The following is a 19,676-nucleotide window of genomic DNA, read 5'->3' as shown; positions in this document are numbered from 1 at the left end:
CTCAAAGGAATAAATAAATAAACGGTAAACCACCATTGCAGTATGCAGAGGTATCTCTTGAAGCAGGGGACTGGTTATTCATCTGTTCCTGTTCGGTTGAAGTGCTAAGCCTGAGGCCATAATTATCTAAACCCTGCCAGAGGCTAACTTTATGCGAAGGAGATTCTGTACATGATTCTACATCAACTTCATCAGCCAGTCGTGCAATAATATGATGAAACAATATAGCGTTATGGTACAGTGAATATATAAATATAAGCAAGTATTTCGTTGCTCAAGAAATCGGAGGCGTTCAAGCATAAGATTACACAAACAAATCTAAATTCTGCTGAACAACCAAAACATATAGTATTCATATGCCAGTAAAAGATGCATGAGATATGCTCATATCTAAACGCGAAAACCTGAAACCACCAACCGAAAACCAGAAGGGCCCGTTTTAAATCTAATTGTTCCTGAGATTCCCCAGAGCCCGCCTCTTTGATAATGGGTTCGGAGCTGTCATGTTACCCCGTTTCTCCATCTTGATACTTGCCAGGTTTTCTTTCATGCCGGTGTAAGTGACCATCTTCTGAGGAGTTGCTTGAACAAAACCAGTTTTCCTGGCCTCCATTCGAACCAATGACGAATTCAACTGTTTAGCGTCCGAACTACGGGTTTCTTCCTCTTTGTCACATGAAACCCCTTTTTGAGATGAAGGCAACTTCAGTTGATGCGTTTGATCATCCCTGACAGCAATGTCTGCAAAACAATACACGCAAAGATCTTAGTCCGGTGTTTGGACGTCATCTTGTGAGATCAGGTCTAAAACACTGTCCAAACAAAGAAAACATGAAATCGCAAGATTTTGTTTTTTTTCATATACCTTGACTGCTAGTTGAATTGATAATTTCAGTGGATTGATCCAATGTGGATATATTTGGTTTGGATGAAACATTCACACTTAAGTTCTCTATTACTCCGATGTCTTCAACACTGAGGCTCTCATTATTATATTGTTTTAAGTAGCTGGAATTGCGTTCCCCCATTTGCTCCGATGAAACATCATCATGATAACCATTTACCTCATTAACATCTATCAAGATTTCCTTTTCTTTGGAATCGTAAGAATGCTCAGTATTCACAGATTTATTCTGATGATTCTCAAAGTTAATACGTTCTTCAATGCTATCAATCTCGAGAAGAGCACAGTCTTGCTTCTTTGAACCTTCGACATCTTCAAAGCTGGGCTCATCTGAAACAGAAAAGTATGCGTGTTTTTCCTCTTCAATTTGCTCATCCATTACTTGCCATAGTTCACCATGTTGCTCTTCATCAACTTGAATAGCGGCTTGCTCAGTAACATTTATATTTTCGTACACCTTCCCAGCACCCTCGTTTCTCAAATTGGTGTGCAAGAACCGTGCACCTGACGTTTGATTCTCATCCTGTTCGTTCTCTTCAAAAAATAAATTCAACTCCCAGGCATCATTTTCTGTTATACGATGCTGAAATGCACTGACTGAAGTACCAGCGGAAGAATCGACATCTCGCTGACGTTTGAATGTAGAAGTAACAAAGCCATTTCCAAAGTCTACAATCTCCTCGGAGAAAACACCTACATCAAGCTGATGCAAGCAATTTGTTGCCTCGGTCTCAATGGAGTGGCTCTCTCTCTCTTTTAATGCGTGTTTACAATCTCCTCGGAGAGAACACCCACATGACTGCTGATTTTGAGTCGGATAATCAAGGCCAACCATGAGAAGTGATTCATTTAATGCGTCTGGGTGCTCATTAGCCTGCTCTACAGCAACTTCCTGAGGATCACTGGGATTGGATTCTAGGTTGGTATCATCTGTGGCTAAAGCTTCTCTAACTTCCTCAGCCCCGACCTTTTGTGCTATTAAAACTTTGAAGTCCCCTTGATGGAATTCACCCTGCTCTGTGGGAATGCTCCCTACAAAACAATCATAATAAATCAAGGTGCCAATTACATTAGATACTAAGTTCAATAAGGACATAGTCAACAATCATACCTCTGTAATCGCAAGTTGTTTCTTCTCCTCCGTGACTTCTCATATCCTTACAGTATAATTGTGGTACAAATTCACCTTCTGTCCCACAACAACGTACAAAAAATTAAAAACCAATAAGTAATCTCATGTCGCTTTACTTGGAGAATAATCCGACACTAGCAATGCAAACCGGAATGCCCAAGAGCTAGACGGGTGTGAAGCTAATTCTATAGACCAATCCAAGATGGGCAAAAAACTATGGTTTGAATCGAAGAACATGTCATGAAGTAATCAAAAGTCAGCGGATCTCATATCAGATCTCTTGCCTATCAATATAGAAAGACGTTTGGTATACATCAAAAATCAACATAAGATTTCAGGATTGTAAGGTGGAAACACTCACTATAAGACTCTGGACCATTTCGCTGTACCACAGAAGCACCTGAGGTGATTTCAGGTAAGCGACTAGGGGTATCTGGAGACAGGCTTTCTTCCGATTTGCTGCAGCATAAAAATCTTTCTTGTAGCGGACTTTCTGCCATTTCCTGTGATGCCTCAGCTGGAATAACTGTTTGTGGAATCCCTCCACTAACCACTTCCTCTAGGATGTCCATCTTTGCAGCGGCTCCTGAGCTAACTTTGTCTATTGCACCCGATCCTATTTCACAAGTATCTTGGATGTCAGAATAATAGATATTGTCTACTTTTAAGTCAAGAGGAGCATCATCTAAAGTATCGTTGCTTATGCTTGTCTTTGCTACATCCTCATCTAAAGGATCATTGCTTATCAAATTGTCTTCCGAGGCTACTCCATCAAATTTTTCAACTTGATCTTGTTCTCCATTCCCTAGGATTAAATTCACTTCCCGGTTGGTGAACAAGACTTCTTCAACATTTTTGTTCATCCATGCAGTATGCTCAGAATCGTTGCTTATCAAATTGTCCTTCGAGGCTTCGCCATCAGATTCTTCAACAAGATCTTCTTCTCCACTCCCTTGGATCAAATTCACTTCCCAGTTGGTGAACAAGGCAGATGCATCAGATCCAGTGAGAAGCTCTAGGGGTACTTGTTCTGTTAACAAGAGAGACAGGTTGTTAAATATAAGAAATAATGCTCTTAGAAAATGACTGTAAAGAAGAGTCTTAAATGTACTAATTTAATCGACAATTATGTCATTTGAGAACAGGGAAAAAAATTCCTTTGGAACTCTATGATGAATCCTTAATAGATCCTATCCCTTTGTGTCAAAAAAGCGTACCTTTTGGAACTTGTAACCCAGGACAAGAGTGGTGATGGAGAGATACAATCAATCAGATTATTATATATATATATATACATACTTGGCTGAACTACTGTCTGAGAAGCGTAAAAGAAAGAAAACGACATTTCATTCTGAACGATTTTTCACAAACGCCTACAATCAATAATTATTTCATACTCTGTAAGAGTTTACGACTCTGATTTGATTCTAAGGAATTGTTACTAATACTTGAGATGATATGAAAAATTAATTTATAGACACACCTCTGTCGTTAGAAGCCATAACCTTTAGTCCTACCTCATTGCCGATTGACTTGCTACCTGGATGAGATTTATATTTTTCTCCTGCAACTAACAAAACGAAATTAACTCCAAATTGCCACACTACAAACAACAGACGCGAAGATCAATTGGATATGTCATTTTCAAATATTCAATCTTCCACAGGAAGGATTTTATCTGGTAAGTTTCAGTATTAAGTAACACATTCAGGCTTCAGATACTACTTACCATGAGATAATAAAACATTCAGCTCTGAAACAGCATCAGTACTTGAACCTATTCCGCATATTCCAGAAGACTCAGCAAATAATTTTTGTTCTAATGAAGATTGCTGAGCCTTTTTCCCGCTACTTATAGGTATCTGTGGAGAAATCGGTGTTCTTTCAGTCCACTTGGTGCAGCCTTCAGTTTTCTCAAAACAAATCTTTCCAATTACGGCCACTGACCCAGCTCTATCTGCCTTAATGTTCTTGCTGGCATCATTTAATGCAGCACTACAATCATCTTTACTCTCATGAAGAAGTCCCTCCTCAACTGAGTGCTCTGCAATGCCCTTCGGGGTAACCTGTGGAAGAGAAACAATGCTGTATTCCTTCTCATCATCAATGTTGCTCTGGTACAACTTCGAATCATCCTCCATCTTTTCAACGTTAAATGCAGCTATGACATCCATAGAGATACGGTTTTCTAAAGAAACGGAAGCACTTCTTTCTAGCTCTAAAGCATTCACCTCTTTGAGATTGTCAAATTTACCAGCCTTGACTCCAAGTTCAAGCTCAGAGCCCATAAATCCATTTGATGTTTCATCAATACCCTCACAATCTGCAGAAGCAATGTCAGGGGAAGCATTGCGGCCAGCATCATTAATTTTCAAAAACTCACCACCATAATCTGAAAATAGGTTACCAAGCCCCACGGGACAATTTCGTTGTGCAGTTCCTTCATTTTGTGTGTCCGACATGTCCAATTTTTCGGTTGTCATAATCAGTGATTCTTTGTCAGCTGCTTCACCATATTTACTGATATGATCATAAAGATCACCATCGCTCACTTCTGCAGTTTTTTCTTCATCAAAGCCATCATTCATACCTTGTGTAAAAGTGTCAGCGTTGGAATCGCTGCCTACAGATATGATCTCTTGGTCTGTCCACATATTAATTCCTTCTATTCTCTTAGAAGTGTTTCCCCGTGATCCAACTTTCTTTCCCCCAAAACTTTCGAGTTCTTTATAAATGGTTGGAGTCAAAGTTGCATCAGCTTTGCCAGCCACCTCATCACTGCTGCTGCGGTCACAAAGCTCAAACAAGAGAGCACCTGTTACAGATTCCTTCCTGACAACCTGATCACACTGGTATCTAGCCGTATTTTTACCACTGGCCAACTCTTTACTTGATATAAGGAAGTCACTAGGACGGCCCATCATCATATCAAATGTTTTCCCTTCAAAACCTTCCATTTCTTTAGAAATTAACCAAGTTAAACTGGAAGCATTTGCCTCTGCAGACACCTTCTGGCAAACATTGTCGTCACCATGTACAGTTTCTACAGCGCATCCTGATTTTTCTTCCTTAAATTCACTTCGTTCAGCATCTGACTCCCCATCCATGTTTCGGCCGCTCTCCATGACCATAACAGCTTCATGGGACTTGCTAACAGGGACATCAATGGAAGCATCAATGCTACAGTTTCTCATTGCATTCATCTCATTATAACCACCAAGCTTCTCAAAAAGCATTGGTGAACTATTCACTCCAGTTGATGCTTTACCACTGAATCTTCGTTGCAAGAAAAAAAGGAGGTTACTTTTGCAATGAAAACTGATATTTGCGCTGTCGAGACAACAGGAGAAAGTGAAGTTACTACTCACAGTGACAAATCATCTGCAGCAGCTTCGTTTTCCTCCAGAACGTGCTTTTCATCCTTACAACTTGAATTAATCTTTTCTGTTGATTTCTCATCTGAAGCATCAACAATATATGAAAGGTAGTTTTCAGGTTCATTAAACTAAGCATCAGTACTTTCAGTGACATGAATGTTGATAATATTTGTTGATCTCCAATAAAATTTTGTTTTAGATAGAAAAGCAGTGGCTTATGCATATACTAGAGTATATTCCACAAATGTTGTCGCATAAAAAAAAACTCACCATGATGCTGCATTTTCCTGTCCTCGGAGGAATCACCTGCATAAAAGGACAATCTTTGCTTGCCAATACCAGTGACTGCCAAGAGAAACAGATTGCGTTAAAATTAATTCAAGATGACAACATAAAAAGGAAAATGTTGTTAGGAGGAAGAAATCAAAAAATTGCAAGAGCTGGTAAGGCGCCCTTACATTGTAAAGGAACAATGGTCACAGAACCATTTTCACCTTCGTCGGTGCCCTTTTCTGGGGCACTCAGACAGGTTCCTTCTCCATGTAGAAGTTCATGTGTGCAAGTTCTTCTAGAGACCAGAAAAACATTGCTAGAGTTTTCCTCTGAAATGAAATTTTGGTTCTCCTCGGCAGCTTGGATAAGGAGGACATCACCATCCTCCTGTAGGTTTATTTCAGTGATAAAACTAACCATCTTTTCACCAGCAGCTGGTGATGGTCTATCATCACAAGATGCCTCTTCATGCTCATTTTTATTTGTTCTAATTTTCTGTCCAGTATTTTCTAGATCACAGAAACCACCCTCCACAGCAGATGTTCTGTCCACAAGTTCAGTTGAACAATCATTGACATCACCACTTTCTAAGTGTATGTCTTCTCTCAGTTCTTTCCTTTCAAGTCCATTCTCCAACCCTGAGAAGTTGGAAGGTTGGTCAACATAATATTTAGAACATCCTAAGTAAATACTGAAAAGAAAAATAGCATATTTTCATTCTAGATCACTCAATTACCTGAAAAATCTGATTGCTTTGCAAATGAGAAACGATTAGCTAGGGGAAACGTATCAGAAGCATTAGTCTGAAGTTCTGTTTGTCCGTGTTCATCTAAATTATCATTACCCAAATCTGCACCACCTTCTTCCTTAGATCTGCTAGACGGATCATCCACACCAACCTCAATAATAGCATCTACAGCAAGTTTCTCCATGTCACCTGCGACAGTATTAGCCTCCTCATTAAGGACTATGGGCTGACTTGCATTCTCTGGTGTTTCTTGGTTTGCAAAACATAACATCACTGATGTTGATGTTGGAGACGGAGTTTCCTGCAAATTTGTTTTAGTATCTACACCTTCCTGAATGTTAGAGCATCCAGCAGCGACTTCTGAGAAATTGGTTCTCATTTCACTTGCTTTACTCTCAGATCCCTTCTTGTCAGAAGTTTCAAAGACTTCCTTGGAGCAGCTCAAACTGAAATTAGGTTTGTCCCCTGTAGCTTCTGGCATGGTCAATCCAGTGTCCTCAATTTGTGTTTCTTCAGTAAATAGAGCTTCCTCTACCATAACTGGAACTGCAGATCCAACCAAGTTACCTCTAGAGGCGTGCTGTGCGAATTCTCTTGAAGGTTTACCGGCCAAACATTCACCCACTGTAGAAGAATCTGTCTCCAGTGTTGGGCCACGCTTTCTTTTCAGACACCAAACCATACCAACAGCTTCACCAATTCCTAGTTCACCAGTGGCAAAAGCAGGGCTTAATACAACAGTGTTGCTTCTGGACCCCCTCACATGACCAATCGATATCGGAGCCTTTTCAATCTCACTGCTAAATTGTCCAGAAGCTTCAAACTTGTTAGCAAACTTCAAATCTGCATTCCTAGATTGTTTTATGGTTTCAATTTTCACATCTGGTCCTTCACTTTCAACCTGGCCCTTTTGAGCTGTAAAAGACTTCTGTCTTGAAGCATTTCTATCTTGAGCGTTCAAAGATTCCTCGAGCTGAACAGCCTTGTTATGCTCTTTGTTAACCTCGGTAATTTCGTCTGCACTTTCAACCGTAGCCTGAGCTCCAAACCTTGTCCTCCTCCTAGTAACGACTTGCACAATAGGTTTGGAATCTGTAGCCTTTGCCGTGTTTCTTTTTGATCGCCTGGCATCCTTTACAGATTCAAGATCTTTTTTGGACACGGTTTCTACTGCGACTCCCTTCTGAGGCACAATAGATTTACGTCTCAAAGCATATCTACCGAAATCCTTCAACGGTTCTTCAAGATGAAGAACCTTTTGACTTTCATCCTGAATCTCGATGGTTTCAGCTTTGTTTGCAGTCACAGATGATGTATTCTCCTCCAACTTAGAGCGTGACCGAGAAGTCCTACCAACAATTTCAGTTTTACAAAAACACCCACTCGATAATGAAGTACCTTCCTTCTTGCTAGTATTTCTTCTTGATCGCCTGCCACCCTTCACTGATTCAACACCTTCTTCAGATAGGATTTCTACCACCAACCGCTTTCGAGGCACAAAAGACTTTCTTCCCAAAGCATTTCTACCTGCACCCTTCAAAGTTTCTTCAGTCTGGAGAACCTTTTCATATTCATCCTGAACCTCGACGGTTTCAGCTTTATCTGCAGTTATAGAAGTATTCTCCCTTAACTTAGCCCGTGACCGAGTAGTCCTTCCAAAACTTTCAGTTTTTCCGAAATCCACACTCAATAATGAAGTGCTTTCATTCTTCCTAGCATTTCTTCTTGATCCTGATGGCGCATTTGCAGGTTTAGCATCGTCTTTCGCACTTACATTCTCTTCAGAAACTTCATCCGAGAAACGAATCCCATCACGATTCCCCCTCTTTCTAGACTCTCCCCGTTTTGAATTCTTCCTAGAAACAACCAAATCCCCTTCACCCCCTTCAACGTTCTCCTCGATCACCACCTCCCTACTTCTCAGTCGCCTCCTACCCGATTTGTCTTCATCCTTCACAAGTTGAACATCTCCCTCTTTAGTGATTACAGGAGGTCGTGAGTAATCACTAACATCAACATTTTCCACCCTAACGCTCCGTTTCTTTTCTCGTCCTCTCCCTCTCTTCTTCCCAACAACCTCATCTACATTTCTTCCAACTGTTCTCTGCTCTCTATTCCTACTTCCAGGCGGAGAACCAATAACTTTCCCATAATTAACCATGTTCCTCCTCCTCTTCCTTCCTTTATACACCGAAGGCTCGTATTCACGTATTTCAACATCAGGCTTGAATTTAACATTCTTCAATATTTTAGTCACTTTCATAGAATCACTCACGTTTTGTACTTCTCCTTGACCTTGCTATTTATAGTTCACAAAAATAAAAATAAAATTATAATTCTTTCAATGTTTAAACCATAACGATCACAAAACAAACACAATAAATTAAGCCTAATCAATTTTTTCCGTATTTAAATCAAATTCTTATTAAATTTACACAATAATTAACAAATTCATCAGATCGATTGGAGATTCCAATTTCAAACAAAAAAAAAAAAGAAGTTACCAGAAACCCTTCAAGCCTGTAATTAAACAAAGATAAATTATCAGTGTCTAACAGAAAACACACCTTGAGAGTCAAAGTCAACAAATCAGCCATTTCGGCATTGGATTTATTAGCAGGAATTCCATGCTTTTTACAAAGCGCCTGCAGTTGTTTCCTCTTCATGCCATGAAAATCCCTTTCTACTTCTTCCATTTTTCTTCCTTCAGAAACCACTCATCAAATACTCTCTACTTGCCAACTGTCCTTTCCTTTTCCTTTTTTATCAGTGATGGGAAACAAGAAGGCTTCAATTGTAAGTTTTTGTGCGAGGCAGTTTAAATTCAAAACGGCTGGTTGTTCATTTCTCCCGCTCTTTAAAACGGCTTTATTTTTCTATTATTACCCCCACTCGCGACTCTGATCGATGATCAAAACTCGCCTCCATGTGACAAGTGATAAGGGCGAAATAGTAATTGAGGTTAGATTGAAAGGGCAGGCATAGCGAGTATGATTTGTTTTTGCTGATATTGAATTAACGCGTCTAGTATGGATATCTGTAGAGTGGATAAGACGCTTTAGCTACTGCCACGTGCAGGAGTGTCTTTATTCCAAGTCAAATTCTTGGGAATTGTATTTGACGATCGTCTGATTATTTGAGGCCACAATCGAACGGCTCTCGCGTTCATGCTGAGGACATATTCAAAATGGATAAATATCGTTCTGGCCCTTCTGGGGATCTGGTCTTGTCTAATATGGACCACGGCCCTCAGCAGTCAGCTTCCCTTCCTTGTGATTTGGGCTCTGGCCCATGTTTGATTGATTATGTTATGAAATGAAGGTGTTGATTTAAATTTATACAGCCAATATTTTGTTCCTGCCAATTTTTTAAAAAAAATATAAACTATGAATATCAAAATTAATATGATATAAGATATATACAAGGGTAAATCATATCAAATTAGGTTGACCCTCACAACCTATGACCTAAGTCTTATCACGGGCCGCTCCCTGGTTAAGTTTTAAAACTATAATAATAATCATTTTTATTCGTGTGTTGACTTGGATTGACCCAAGTTGACCCTTTTATTGTAGTATATGGCTCATGGGCAGATGTTGGAGTGAAGCGGAGCGGAGTAAAGGGAGCAAAGCGTACCGATTAGAAATTACTAATATATTTTGTACGACTATGATAGAAATAAACATTATATAACTCTAATTTTGACAGGTAATGAAATAAAACTCATTACTCTTGTGTGTTTTTCATGTTTTCTCTATTGTGCGATATTCATCATTATTGTTGCAAGTTTCACAATTCCTCTCAATTCATGACCTAGACCTTGTCTAAATCGATCCTTAAATTGAATTTTAAAACTATGATAATAATTATTTTATTATTATGTTGACTCGGATCAACCTAAATTAACCCTCCAAATCTATGATCCAAATCTTGCCCGGGTCAACCCCAGAGTTAGGTTTTAAAATTATCATAATAACTAATTTTTTTTCGATATTGCCCTCAAGTCAACCTTCTAGTTGAGTTTAAAAAACTGTAATAATAATTATTTTTATCCTTATATTAATTCAGGGCAATAGTCAACCCGACTCGGGTCTGGCTCCAAGTAGATCCCCAATTCATATTTTAAAACTATGATAATAATTATTTTTATCCTTACATTAACTCAGGTTAATAGTCAACCCGGCTCGTGACCCGAGCTTAGGCTCGAGTCAACCCTTGATTAATTTTAAAACTATAATAATCATTTTTATTCTTATGTTGGCATAGGTCAATGGTCAACCCGACCCATGACTTGGGTATTGTCCAGGATCGACCCCTGAGTCAAGTTTTAAAACTATAATAATAACTTTTTTTATTATTATGCTGACTCGAGTCAATGGTTAGCTCGGGCTGTGACCTAGGGCTGACCCTGGGTCAACTCCCTATTCAGGTTTTAAAATAATGATAATAATTACTTTTATCCTTACATTGATCAGGTCAATGGTCAACTTCACTCGTGACTCAAACCTTGCATGAGGTTTACTATCGAGTCAAGTTTTAAAACTATAATAATAAATATTTTTATTGTTATGTTGACCCAGGTCAACGATCAACTCGACCCATAACCTAAACCCTGTCCTGGTCAATCCCTAGTCACGTTTTAAAAATATGATAATAATAATTTTTATCTCTATATTGACTTAGGTCAATGATCAACACAACTTGTGACTCGGGTCTTGCCTCGAGTCAAGTTTTAAAATTATGATTAAAACCACATTTATTTTCATGTTGACCTAGATCAATGATCAACTCAATTTGTGACTCAAGTCTTGTCCCGAATTGATTTTATAGTTGGGTTTTAAAAATATAATAATTATTATTTTTATTTTAAAATCAACACAGGTTAACCCTATGTAAATATTTAGATAAGTTTGTCTTATATTTTTTAATGGAACAAAAAAATATTTCCCATAACAACATTAAACATGATAAAAATCAAGTTTTATATTGTTTAAAAATACCCAAAATAACTTCACCAAAAAACAAATCATGCTCAGTCTATATCTTTATCCAACATATCAAACACTACCTTAATCAACAAGTTACATTAACCTTTTATGCCCCTGAGTTTATCAATTGTCTGCGTAGAAAATTGAATAAGAATCGCTACACAATCAGGAAAAAGGAAAGATTGAATTGGAAACCACCATTGATATGTTTCACATCTCTGCTCATTGGGCACTTGATTCTGGACCTAAAAAGCAAAGAAGAGAACGTGCTACGATATCCATGCTATTATGATTTTTTCATTTCTCTCATGCTTTAATTAAAATTCCATTCAAAGGAAAAATTAATATATAATTTCATCTTCAAATTACTCAGAATTTTACCCGGTTTTCTAATATTCAAATAAGCACTTTGTTTTTTTCAGTAAAAAAATCAAATAAAGAATTTTAAATTAATTCAAGTTTTGTATACAATGAACCGTTAACTTTCCCAGAATATATAGAGTCACTCTTGTTTTGTATAGATAATTTTTAATTAAATATATATTTTTTAAAACTTTTTTTTTTAAATTATAACTAAAAATATTTTTTTAAACCGTAAACACAGATGTGCCGCAATATATTTTTTAATTTTCAATTCCCTGTTTATAGTTAAGATTAAAAAAAATAAAAAACAAAAAAATTATAATTCTTTCAATGTTTAGAAGGAGACGTATGCATGTCTCCTTCCAAAGGAATTTAGATTAAACTCAAAAATACAAAAACATATTAAAGGAATTTAGATTAGAAAAAAAACTCAAAAATACAAAAACATATTAAATGCTCATGCTTCATATACGAGATTACAAGAAATTAAGCCCACTTATGCTTCGGCATGCGTCAAGGAAACTTTCTTCGATCCTTGATTATTAACCTTGAGTCCTCGTCTGTGTGAAGCCGTTGCCTATGTGATATAATTCAAGACGGGTTATGAGAAATTCTGAGATTTCAACAAACATGCGTGTGTAGTGGTTTCTGTTTATAAGCTGCAGAATATGAGTCTGGTTCTTTGTCAATTCAAGTTCACATATCTTGACAAGGTCCAAAACCCCCGCGATTTCGAAGTTGGAAGATTGCAGACCTGCACTTAGCCCCGAGAGTGCATTTTCGAAATGGCCAGTGATATTCACGTACGAGGACAGACAATTCTGAAGGGGCTCTCTTGAAGAAGGTGTTGTATTCCCGAGAAGGTTTTCTATCAAAGCCGTGGCATTTTTCGCACCGGAAATCGCCAACTGGACACTAATTTCGGCAAGAGTGGTGATGTTCGCTGTGGCAGTTCTAGGATCCATTTGAAGAGCATTGACGCATTCATCATATTTTGCGACATACCCTGATCTTTCACCGTAAGCCATCATCAATTTCTCAATCTCAGTGCAGACATCTTCTACTAGCTCGGATGGGGCAACTGTTGCCATTGACTGGGAAGCGAGGAGCATCAAAATGGCTGATAATATGAAGACGTGACTTGAGGAATCCATTGCTTACTTTGTTGGTGGAGGTAACTAGGCCTGATATGATTGGGATATTGTGAAGACTAATTGCCCCAAGAGTTGGTGTAATTTATACCCACAACAAATCTCATGCGGCAAGAAAGAAGTCGACATGATTAGTAAATCCTCGCTGGACAAAAACGCAACCAGATCAGTTTAGTTTTTTCTATTTACCTAAAATTGGGTTATACGCTTCCTTAATCTGCAGAACCCAAAAAAAGGGCTGAAGTTACGCCTTCTTATTTTCCCACGGCAAAGCCTTTGTATCATTTGACCTGCCAGCTTAGCTCTTTAGGTCTTTGTTCTAATTATCCATAGTATTTACAGCCTTCAGAAGAAACAATCAATCATTAGATTGTTTCATAGTCGCCAATTCTTCGCAGAACATATCGCTTACCCATTAACCTCAAAGCTAACACAAAATTCTAAAGCTTTCATACCGATAACTTTAGGCAATGATATTTTTAACCCACAAGCATGTTTAAGAACGTTCAGTGAGAACCAGAAAAACAAAGGGAAAATGTCGAAATAGCATCTGATATCATTTTCTCCGACTCCTAATTTTAAGAAGACAACGTCCGAACTATTTTGGTCAAAACCACTGTTCCTTCTTTTTATGGACCAAAACCATTCAAATATTATTATAAGAAATTCTAAACGTTATGGGAGTAGAAAAAACCATAGAAATAAAAATGATAAACTCTAATTTAAGAGTTAAAAAAACCCTCATAAAACCCAACCTACTATGAGCTCATCCAATCATGGAAAAGATGTACCTCACTTTGAGATTAGACAAGAAAAAAACTATATTTTTAGTTTTTATTTTTCTATACCTATTAGGTTTATAAAAAATTTTGAAGGACCAATCATATTTCTATTGATATTAATATTATATAAGAGATTGTGTATAAAGATCCTTAAAAAACGCTTCATATTTCTATCTATATCAATACATATGTTAGGGATGTTTTTCCTTATTAATACATGTGTTAGAAGTATTTCTTATTAATATTAATATATATGTTAGAGATATTTTTTTATTTAATATTATTAAGATAATATTACACTTAGTCTCTTATTTTCATAAAAAGTCTTGTAAGCTATAAATAGACCATATATAAATCCCTTAAATACAAGGTTTGAAATTTTCATTTTTTATTGTATATTTTGTTTCAACATATCTCCTTGTAGTATTATTGTATTTTCTCTTAAAAAATTACTGATTTAATTATTGAATAATCTTTAAATTCATAAAAAAAAAATCTTTTACTGTTATCAACACAAAGAATTAATTAGATTGCTGAACTAAGATATTAACCCAAATCATAAGTCTTGAGTACAAGTTTCTTGGATTTTTAACCAATTATTCAATATATAAATCTTTTCTTTAAATTAGTAAGATATCATCATTGAAAATTAATCAAAACAACATCACTTTCTTTCCAATGACATTTTCAAAATCATTCAAAGGCATGCAACTATAACACACCTTAGCTAGAATGCTTAATGAATTTACCCGTTACCATGAGCACTTCTGCTAATTCAGACTTCCGACAACTCATCAACGCTGGATCATTGTGAGTAGCTTGGGCAAACACTTACAAGCTCAAGGGTACAAACTTTTGGAATGTGAAGAAAAAAGGGAAGCTGCACATGGTACTGGAGGAAGCTTCTTAAACTCAGAGAGCTGGTTTGGGATCAATTCTATTATATCTCAGGAAAATGGCAAACAAACAGGCTGTGGTGGGACAATCGACATCAAGACTGTTCTTGTTGAAGTTATCGGCAGAGACTTGTACAAGAATCCAGGAGATCACCTGATGCCAGGTTAAAGGAAGAAATTAATGATGGGAACTGGGGTTGACTAGTGCTAGATCTGATGCTATGGCAAAGGTGCAAATGGCCGTGTGGTGTTTTATTTCCTGATCCTGCCAGCGAGGATAAGGTGGATTGGAAAGCTAATGCTAATGGTGAATTTCAAGTTAGGTGTTTTAATGCTAATGGTGAATTACATAGATGCATGAAAGCATAAATCAATCTGGGCCTCTTTCAACTTTCCTAGACATTTTTGTTGCTTAGTTGATTGTTCATAACAGGCTGTCCACCAAAACAAGGCAAATTGATTTGGGAAGGCAGGTTGATGATATTTGTGCACCGTGTGGAAATACAAACAAGGATCGTGACCATCTTTTCTTTGAGAGACCTTTAATTAAAGGCTCTTTAGAGTCCAGTTGTGCCAAAATCTGGATATAACAGAAGTCCTGGAAGCTAGTCTTTTAAATTTTGCAGTGGGCTATGGTAAATTTGCATAAAGGGACAGTTCAAGCTATTATCGGGAAAGTGGGATGGAACACCACCATCTTTAGTATTTGGAAGCAAGGCAAGACAAGTTCTACATATGATTCGTTGCGGACAGCACAAGTCTGAGCTGCTTGAGTGTGTGGTCTCTGGTTCAGTTTGCTTTGAAAGAATGTTTTTAAGATCCAAAACAGATCCTAATACCAGCAACTTAACGAGCTTGACTTTTGAGAGTTGAAAAAAAAATGACAGAAGATTTTCTTCCCCTCTAATTCTCTGGGCAACGGAGCACTAGATTAGAGGTAAAGAATACTAATTACACATTAACAGATACAAAAAAAGAGGCTACATCAGCAACTAAATTAAACCAGGGAGAGAACTTGAATTTGAGTGTTGGCAAAAAAGGTAAAGATTTTCTTCAATTCAATTTTCTGGACACTTAGACGTCAAAGGACAATAATTTCAGAGCTAACAAAAAAGAAAAAGAAACGGAAGGAAGAGTCAGAAATCTCGTGTGGAAAGTGCCGCCCATGGCAACCAATCAGATAAAACAGACTGGTGCTGCGTTTGCACAGATAATTTCATCACTCTCTTTCTTCAACAATAACAAACCCTAGAAACTACAAAAGCAAAAACCCATTTTGAAATACAGCTTCCCTTATCCCTATGCTTTGCGACCATTGAAGAAAGCCATGAATGGAGGTTTATTTATAGTGGTAGCGATGGTTGCCCTAATTACAAATGGAACGGGAATGTCTAAACTACACGTCGTTTCTTTCCAAGCTGTAATTACTATTGGGCCTGCAAGCAAGGATAAGAATGACCTTTTTATGGGCCAAACTGAAGAGCACGCTCTCATTTTGGTACTTGGGCCATGACGGCCGAATAAAAATTTAGGGTATGCTTTTCAATTTATGGGACGTTTTTAAAAAAATAGGGTTGTTCTATATTGTTATTAAATATGGCTCAGTTTATCAATAAAAAATGATCCAATAAATTACATTCGAAGTTAAATTGAGTTTTATTTTAAATTAATTTGAAATTTAAATTAGTAAAATTTAATTGAGTTACTTAAATTAAACATGATTTAGTTAATTTCAAGTAAGTTTTTTAAAAAATATTTATTAAAAAATAAAATTTTTTAATTTTTTTTAATTTATCTAAAATTATATTTTATTTAAAAAAAACTCAAATATTATTGATATAAATTTAAAACCCGAGTCTTTTATCAGAACATATCAGGTCATATTGTTAGATGCAATCTTTATATAAAGTTTTTAAAATTTGTTTTAAAAAGCTATAAAATTCTAAAATTTAAATAAATAAATTATTCACCTTTAAATTAAAAATTATTAAATTATTAGAAAAATTTTAAACCGATTATCTAAACTTTGCAATTATTTTTTAACATAATTTAAATCAGTAACTTTAAACCATTACAATAAGTTTAATTTATAAATGATAATTAGATATTATATCGAATTTATTATTTCAATGACATAAAAAAACCCGAAAAAATGAGGTGGTTTTATGCGAGAAGAAGTACTATATAAAGACCAACTAGGGTTTATTGACGCCCTCTGTCAGCTCTAGAGCTAGCTATTGTGTGTGTCGCCGCAGCAGGAGGTTTGTATCTCATCTCTCCGTCTCTCAGATTTCTCCTCTCTTTTCCTGTTTGGTTGCCAAGAAATTCTTGCAAAACTTTTCGACTGTCTTGAAAAACATAATAAAACAGGTTTTCCAATCTCATTGTTATGTAGTTACAACTTTCAACTATCTTTGCCTCTGTGGAAATGATCGAAACCAAGAGTTGTCTTGCTCTGTTTTCTTTTCTTTCTTATTTCAATCTATGATTCATTGTTTGTTTGTATTTGATTTGTTTTGTTTCTCTAGTAATCAGCAGATCATAGTGTATGAGCATGAAAATCTTTTCGCCTATGTAAATTGAGTTTCCTGCCTTTTATTCTGCAACACTTGTTACGTTTTTTGTTGCTTGAATACTATTTAGAGTTAGAAGAATTTCTTAGGTATAGCTCTTCGGTTGAAAGATCCAGTATTTATATGTAGTTTGCTGTCATGCTTATTCAAGTTTGGTCACAACTAAATAAATAAATAAAAAAAATACAGATAAAAAAAAGAAATTGCTATTCTATGCACTAATGCTGATGCTTAAGGGTCAATTTTAAATACTTATATCTAGATATATGTTTTTAATTAGATTTCTAGTTTGTTAATCAATGTGTTTGATTTTGTGGTGAAGAATAAGAAGGATGTCTCACAGGAAGTTCGAGCACCCAAGACATGGCTCCCTTGGATTTCTTCCAAGGAAGAGAGCTGCCCGTCACAGAGGAAAAGGTTATTAGTAGTATCTTTATCCTTAAGCGATTTGTTTCTTGGTTTTAATATCATTGCGCATTCATTGTGTCCTGACAATTTAACTTTTGATTCTTGTTTTGACTCTGCTCAGTGAAGTCTTTCCCCAAGGATGACCCTACTAAGCCTTGCAAGCTTACTGCATTTTTGGGTTACAAGGCTGGCATGACGCACATTGTCAGAGAGGTCGAAAAACCTGGATCCAGTAAGCGAGATATTCATTAACCCATTTTAAGTTTGTGCACGTTGTGAATTGAAGTTTTAAGTCTTATAAATGCTTTCCTTCTTGAAGATATAATCTTTGAGAAGTAAACATTATGCAACTCTGAAAATTTTTTTCATTTTATTTTGCTGTATGTTTTCAATTTTAAGTCATAGTCATATGGTGTTAAAAACCAGCATGGACACGGTATTTTACATTTAACTTGTGTATTTTGCTTCTTGTTTTGTAGAGCTCCACAAGAAGGAGACATGTGAGGCTGTAACCATCATTGAGACACCTCCAATGATGATTGTTGGAGTTGTTGGTTACTTGAAGACACCATCTGGCCTCCGGACTCTGAACACTGTTTGGGCTCAGCATTTGAGTGAAGAGGTCAAGCGAAGGTTCTACAAGAACTGGTGCAAGTCGAAGAAGAGGGCTTTCAACAAATACTCAAAGCAGTATGAGACAGATGAAGGGAAGAAGAGCATCCAATCACAGCTTGAGAAGTTGAAGAAATATGCAACTGTTATTCGTGTTTTGGCTCACACTCAGGTATTATCTCTGAAGTTAACAATTCACTTGTTTTTTATGTTCAAATTTGTATGCAAGTCATTTTTTCAGACCTGTGTGATCCAGCTTCTCTTTTTTTAATATAATTCTGGTGTCAAAATTGCTTCTTACCGTTTTAACATATTACAGATCAGGAAGATGAAAGGATTGAAGCAGAAGAAAGCTCACTTAATGGAGATCCAGGTTAATGGTGGCACAATTGCTCAGAAGGTGGATTTTGCTTATGGTTTCTTTGAGAAGCAAGTCCCAATTGATGCTGTCTTCCAGAAGGATGAGATGATTGATATTATTGGTGTCACGAAGGGTAAGGGTTATGAAGGTGTTGTCACTCGTTGGGGTGTCACTCGCCTGCCTCGGAAGACCCACAGGGGTCTCCGAAAGGTGGCCTGCATCGGTGCCTGGCACCCTGCAAGAGTCTCATTCACTGTTGCCAGGGCTGGTCAGAATGGATACCACCACCGTACCGAATTGAACAAGAAGATCTACAAGCTTGGCAAGACCGGTCAGGAGTGTCACACTGCCATAACCGAGTATGACAGGTAATTAACATGCTCCTTGAACTTCACGGAATTCTTGATGAAATGCGAGCAATGCTGTATCTATCCTGAAGACGGTGTCTCACTCATGAAACGTGGCCATTTTATTTTTTCTTGATATATCTGCTATAATATGCTTGCTTAAGTTCATTGATGAGTTGAACTACCCTCTTCTTAGAATTTTTGCTTGGCAACGAATTTGATATTTTCTGGAACAGGACTGAAAAGGACATCACTCCAATCGGTGGTTTCCCTCACTATGGTGTGGTGAAGGATGACTATTTGATGATCAAGGGATGCTGCGTTGGACCTAAGAAGAGGGTGGTTACACTCCGTCAAACACTGCTTAACCAGACATCTCGATTGGCTCATGAGGAAATCAAACTCAAGTTTGTGGACACATCCTCGAAGTTCGGACATGGTCGTTTCCAGACAACACAGGAGAAACAGAAGTTCTATGGACGCCTGAAGGCATAGTTATGCGATCTGGAATTTTTAGTTATTCTAGTAAATTTAGTCGATTTTGGTTTATTTCTGTTCCTTCGGCTCGAGACAATTGTGTTGTTTTTTTATGTTTGCGCCAAGTCTGAACAATTTTTATTCCAGATGGATTTAATTTGCATTTTGAACTAGCATGCTGTTTCAGAATATTGTTGTGGCCTGTCATTCTGTATTTTTGCTTTTGCTTAACCGAGCTCCTTTTTCAACGTCAACCGAGTCTGTATTTGGTTCCTGCGATTTTT

The 19,676-nt window shown here is 37.0% G+C and overlaps 4 protein-coding genes across 6 annotated transcripts; 1 reads left to right on the top strand and 3 right to left on the bottom strand.

The window, feature by feature from the left end:
* Window positions 1-247: 247 nt before the first annotated feature.
* On the bottom strand, window positions 248-5,305 carry LOC133692099 (uncharacterized). Its single transcript, XM_062112791.1, has 6 exons — window positions 3,766-5,305; window positions 3,520-3,600; window positions 2,398-3,066; window positions 2,016-2,093; window positions 866-1,936; window positions 248-741 (listed from the first exon to the last, which is right to left on the bottom strand). The coding sequence occupies exons 1-6, from the start codon at window positions 5,270-5,272 to the stop codon at window positions 446-448; spliced, it is 3,702 nt and encodes a 1,233-aa protein (XP_061968775.1). The 5' UTR covers window positions 5,273-5,305; the 3' UTR covers window positions 248-445.
* Window positions 5,306-5,346: 41 nt separating this feature from the next.
* Window positions 5,347-9,388, bottom strand: LOC133692101 (uncharacterized). Of its 3 annotated transcripts, none has more exons than XM_062112793.1 (5): window positions 9,002-9,388; window positions 6,423-8,733; window positions 5,872-6,324; window positions 5,684-5,758; window positions 5,347-5,495 (listed from the first exon to the last, which is right to left on the bottom strand). In XM_062112793.1, the coding sequence occupies exons 1-5, from the start codon at window positions 9,128-9,130 to the stop codon at window positions 5,401-5,403; spliced, it is 3,063 nt and encodes a 1,020-aa protein (XP_061968777.1). In that variant the 5' UTR covers window positions 9,131-9,388; the 3' UTR covers window positions 5,347-5,400. The 3 variants fall into 3 exon arrangements, with proteins under 3 accessions (XP_061968777.1, XP_061968778.1, XP_061968779.1); XM_062112794.1 differs by having other exon boundaries at window positions 5,684-5,719; XM_062112795.1 differs by having other exon boundaries at window positions 6,423-8,729; window positions 9,002-9,135.
* Window positions 9,389-12,327: 2,939 nt separating this feature from the next.
* Window positions 12,328-12,939, bottom strand: LOC133692984 (putative invertase inhibitor). Its single transcript, XM_062114168.1, has one exon. The coding sequence runs from the start codon at window positions 12,937-12,939 to the stop codon at window positions 12,328-12,330; it is 612 nt and encodes a 203-aa protein (XP_061970152.1).
* A 3,811-nt stretch (window positions 12,940-16,750) lies between these two features.
* Window positions 16,751-19,646, top strand: LOC133692144 (large ribosomal subunit protein uL3z-like). The gene is made up of 6 exons (XM_062112865.1): window positions 16,751-16,875; window positions 17,510-17,604; window positions 17,717-17,827; window positions 18,075-18,379; window positions 18,527-18,936; window positions 19,152-19,646. The coding sequence occupies exons 2-6, from the start codon at window positions 17,520-17,522 to the stop codon at window positions 19,408-19,410; spliced, it is 1,170 nt and encodes a 389-aa protein (XP_061968849.1). The 5' UTR covers window positions 16,751-16,875; window positions 17,510-17,519; the 3' UTR covers window positions 19,411-19,646.
* Window positions 19,647-19,676: the final 30 nt, after the last annotated feature.

Source organism: Populus nigra, chromosome 4 (assembly GCF_951802175.1).
Source record: "Populus nigra chromosome 4, ddPopNigr1.1, whole genome shotgun sequence".
NCBI lineage: Eukaryota > Viridiplantae > Streptophyta > Magnoliopsida > Malpighiales > Salicaceae > Populus > Populus nigra.
The sequence above is the reverse complement of the archived record's forward strand: the minus strand, read 5'-3'. Positions and strand labels throughout refer to the sequence as shown.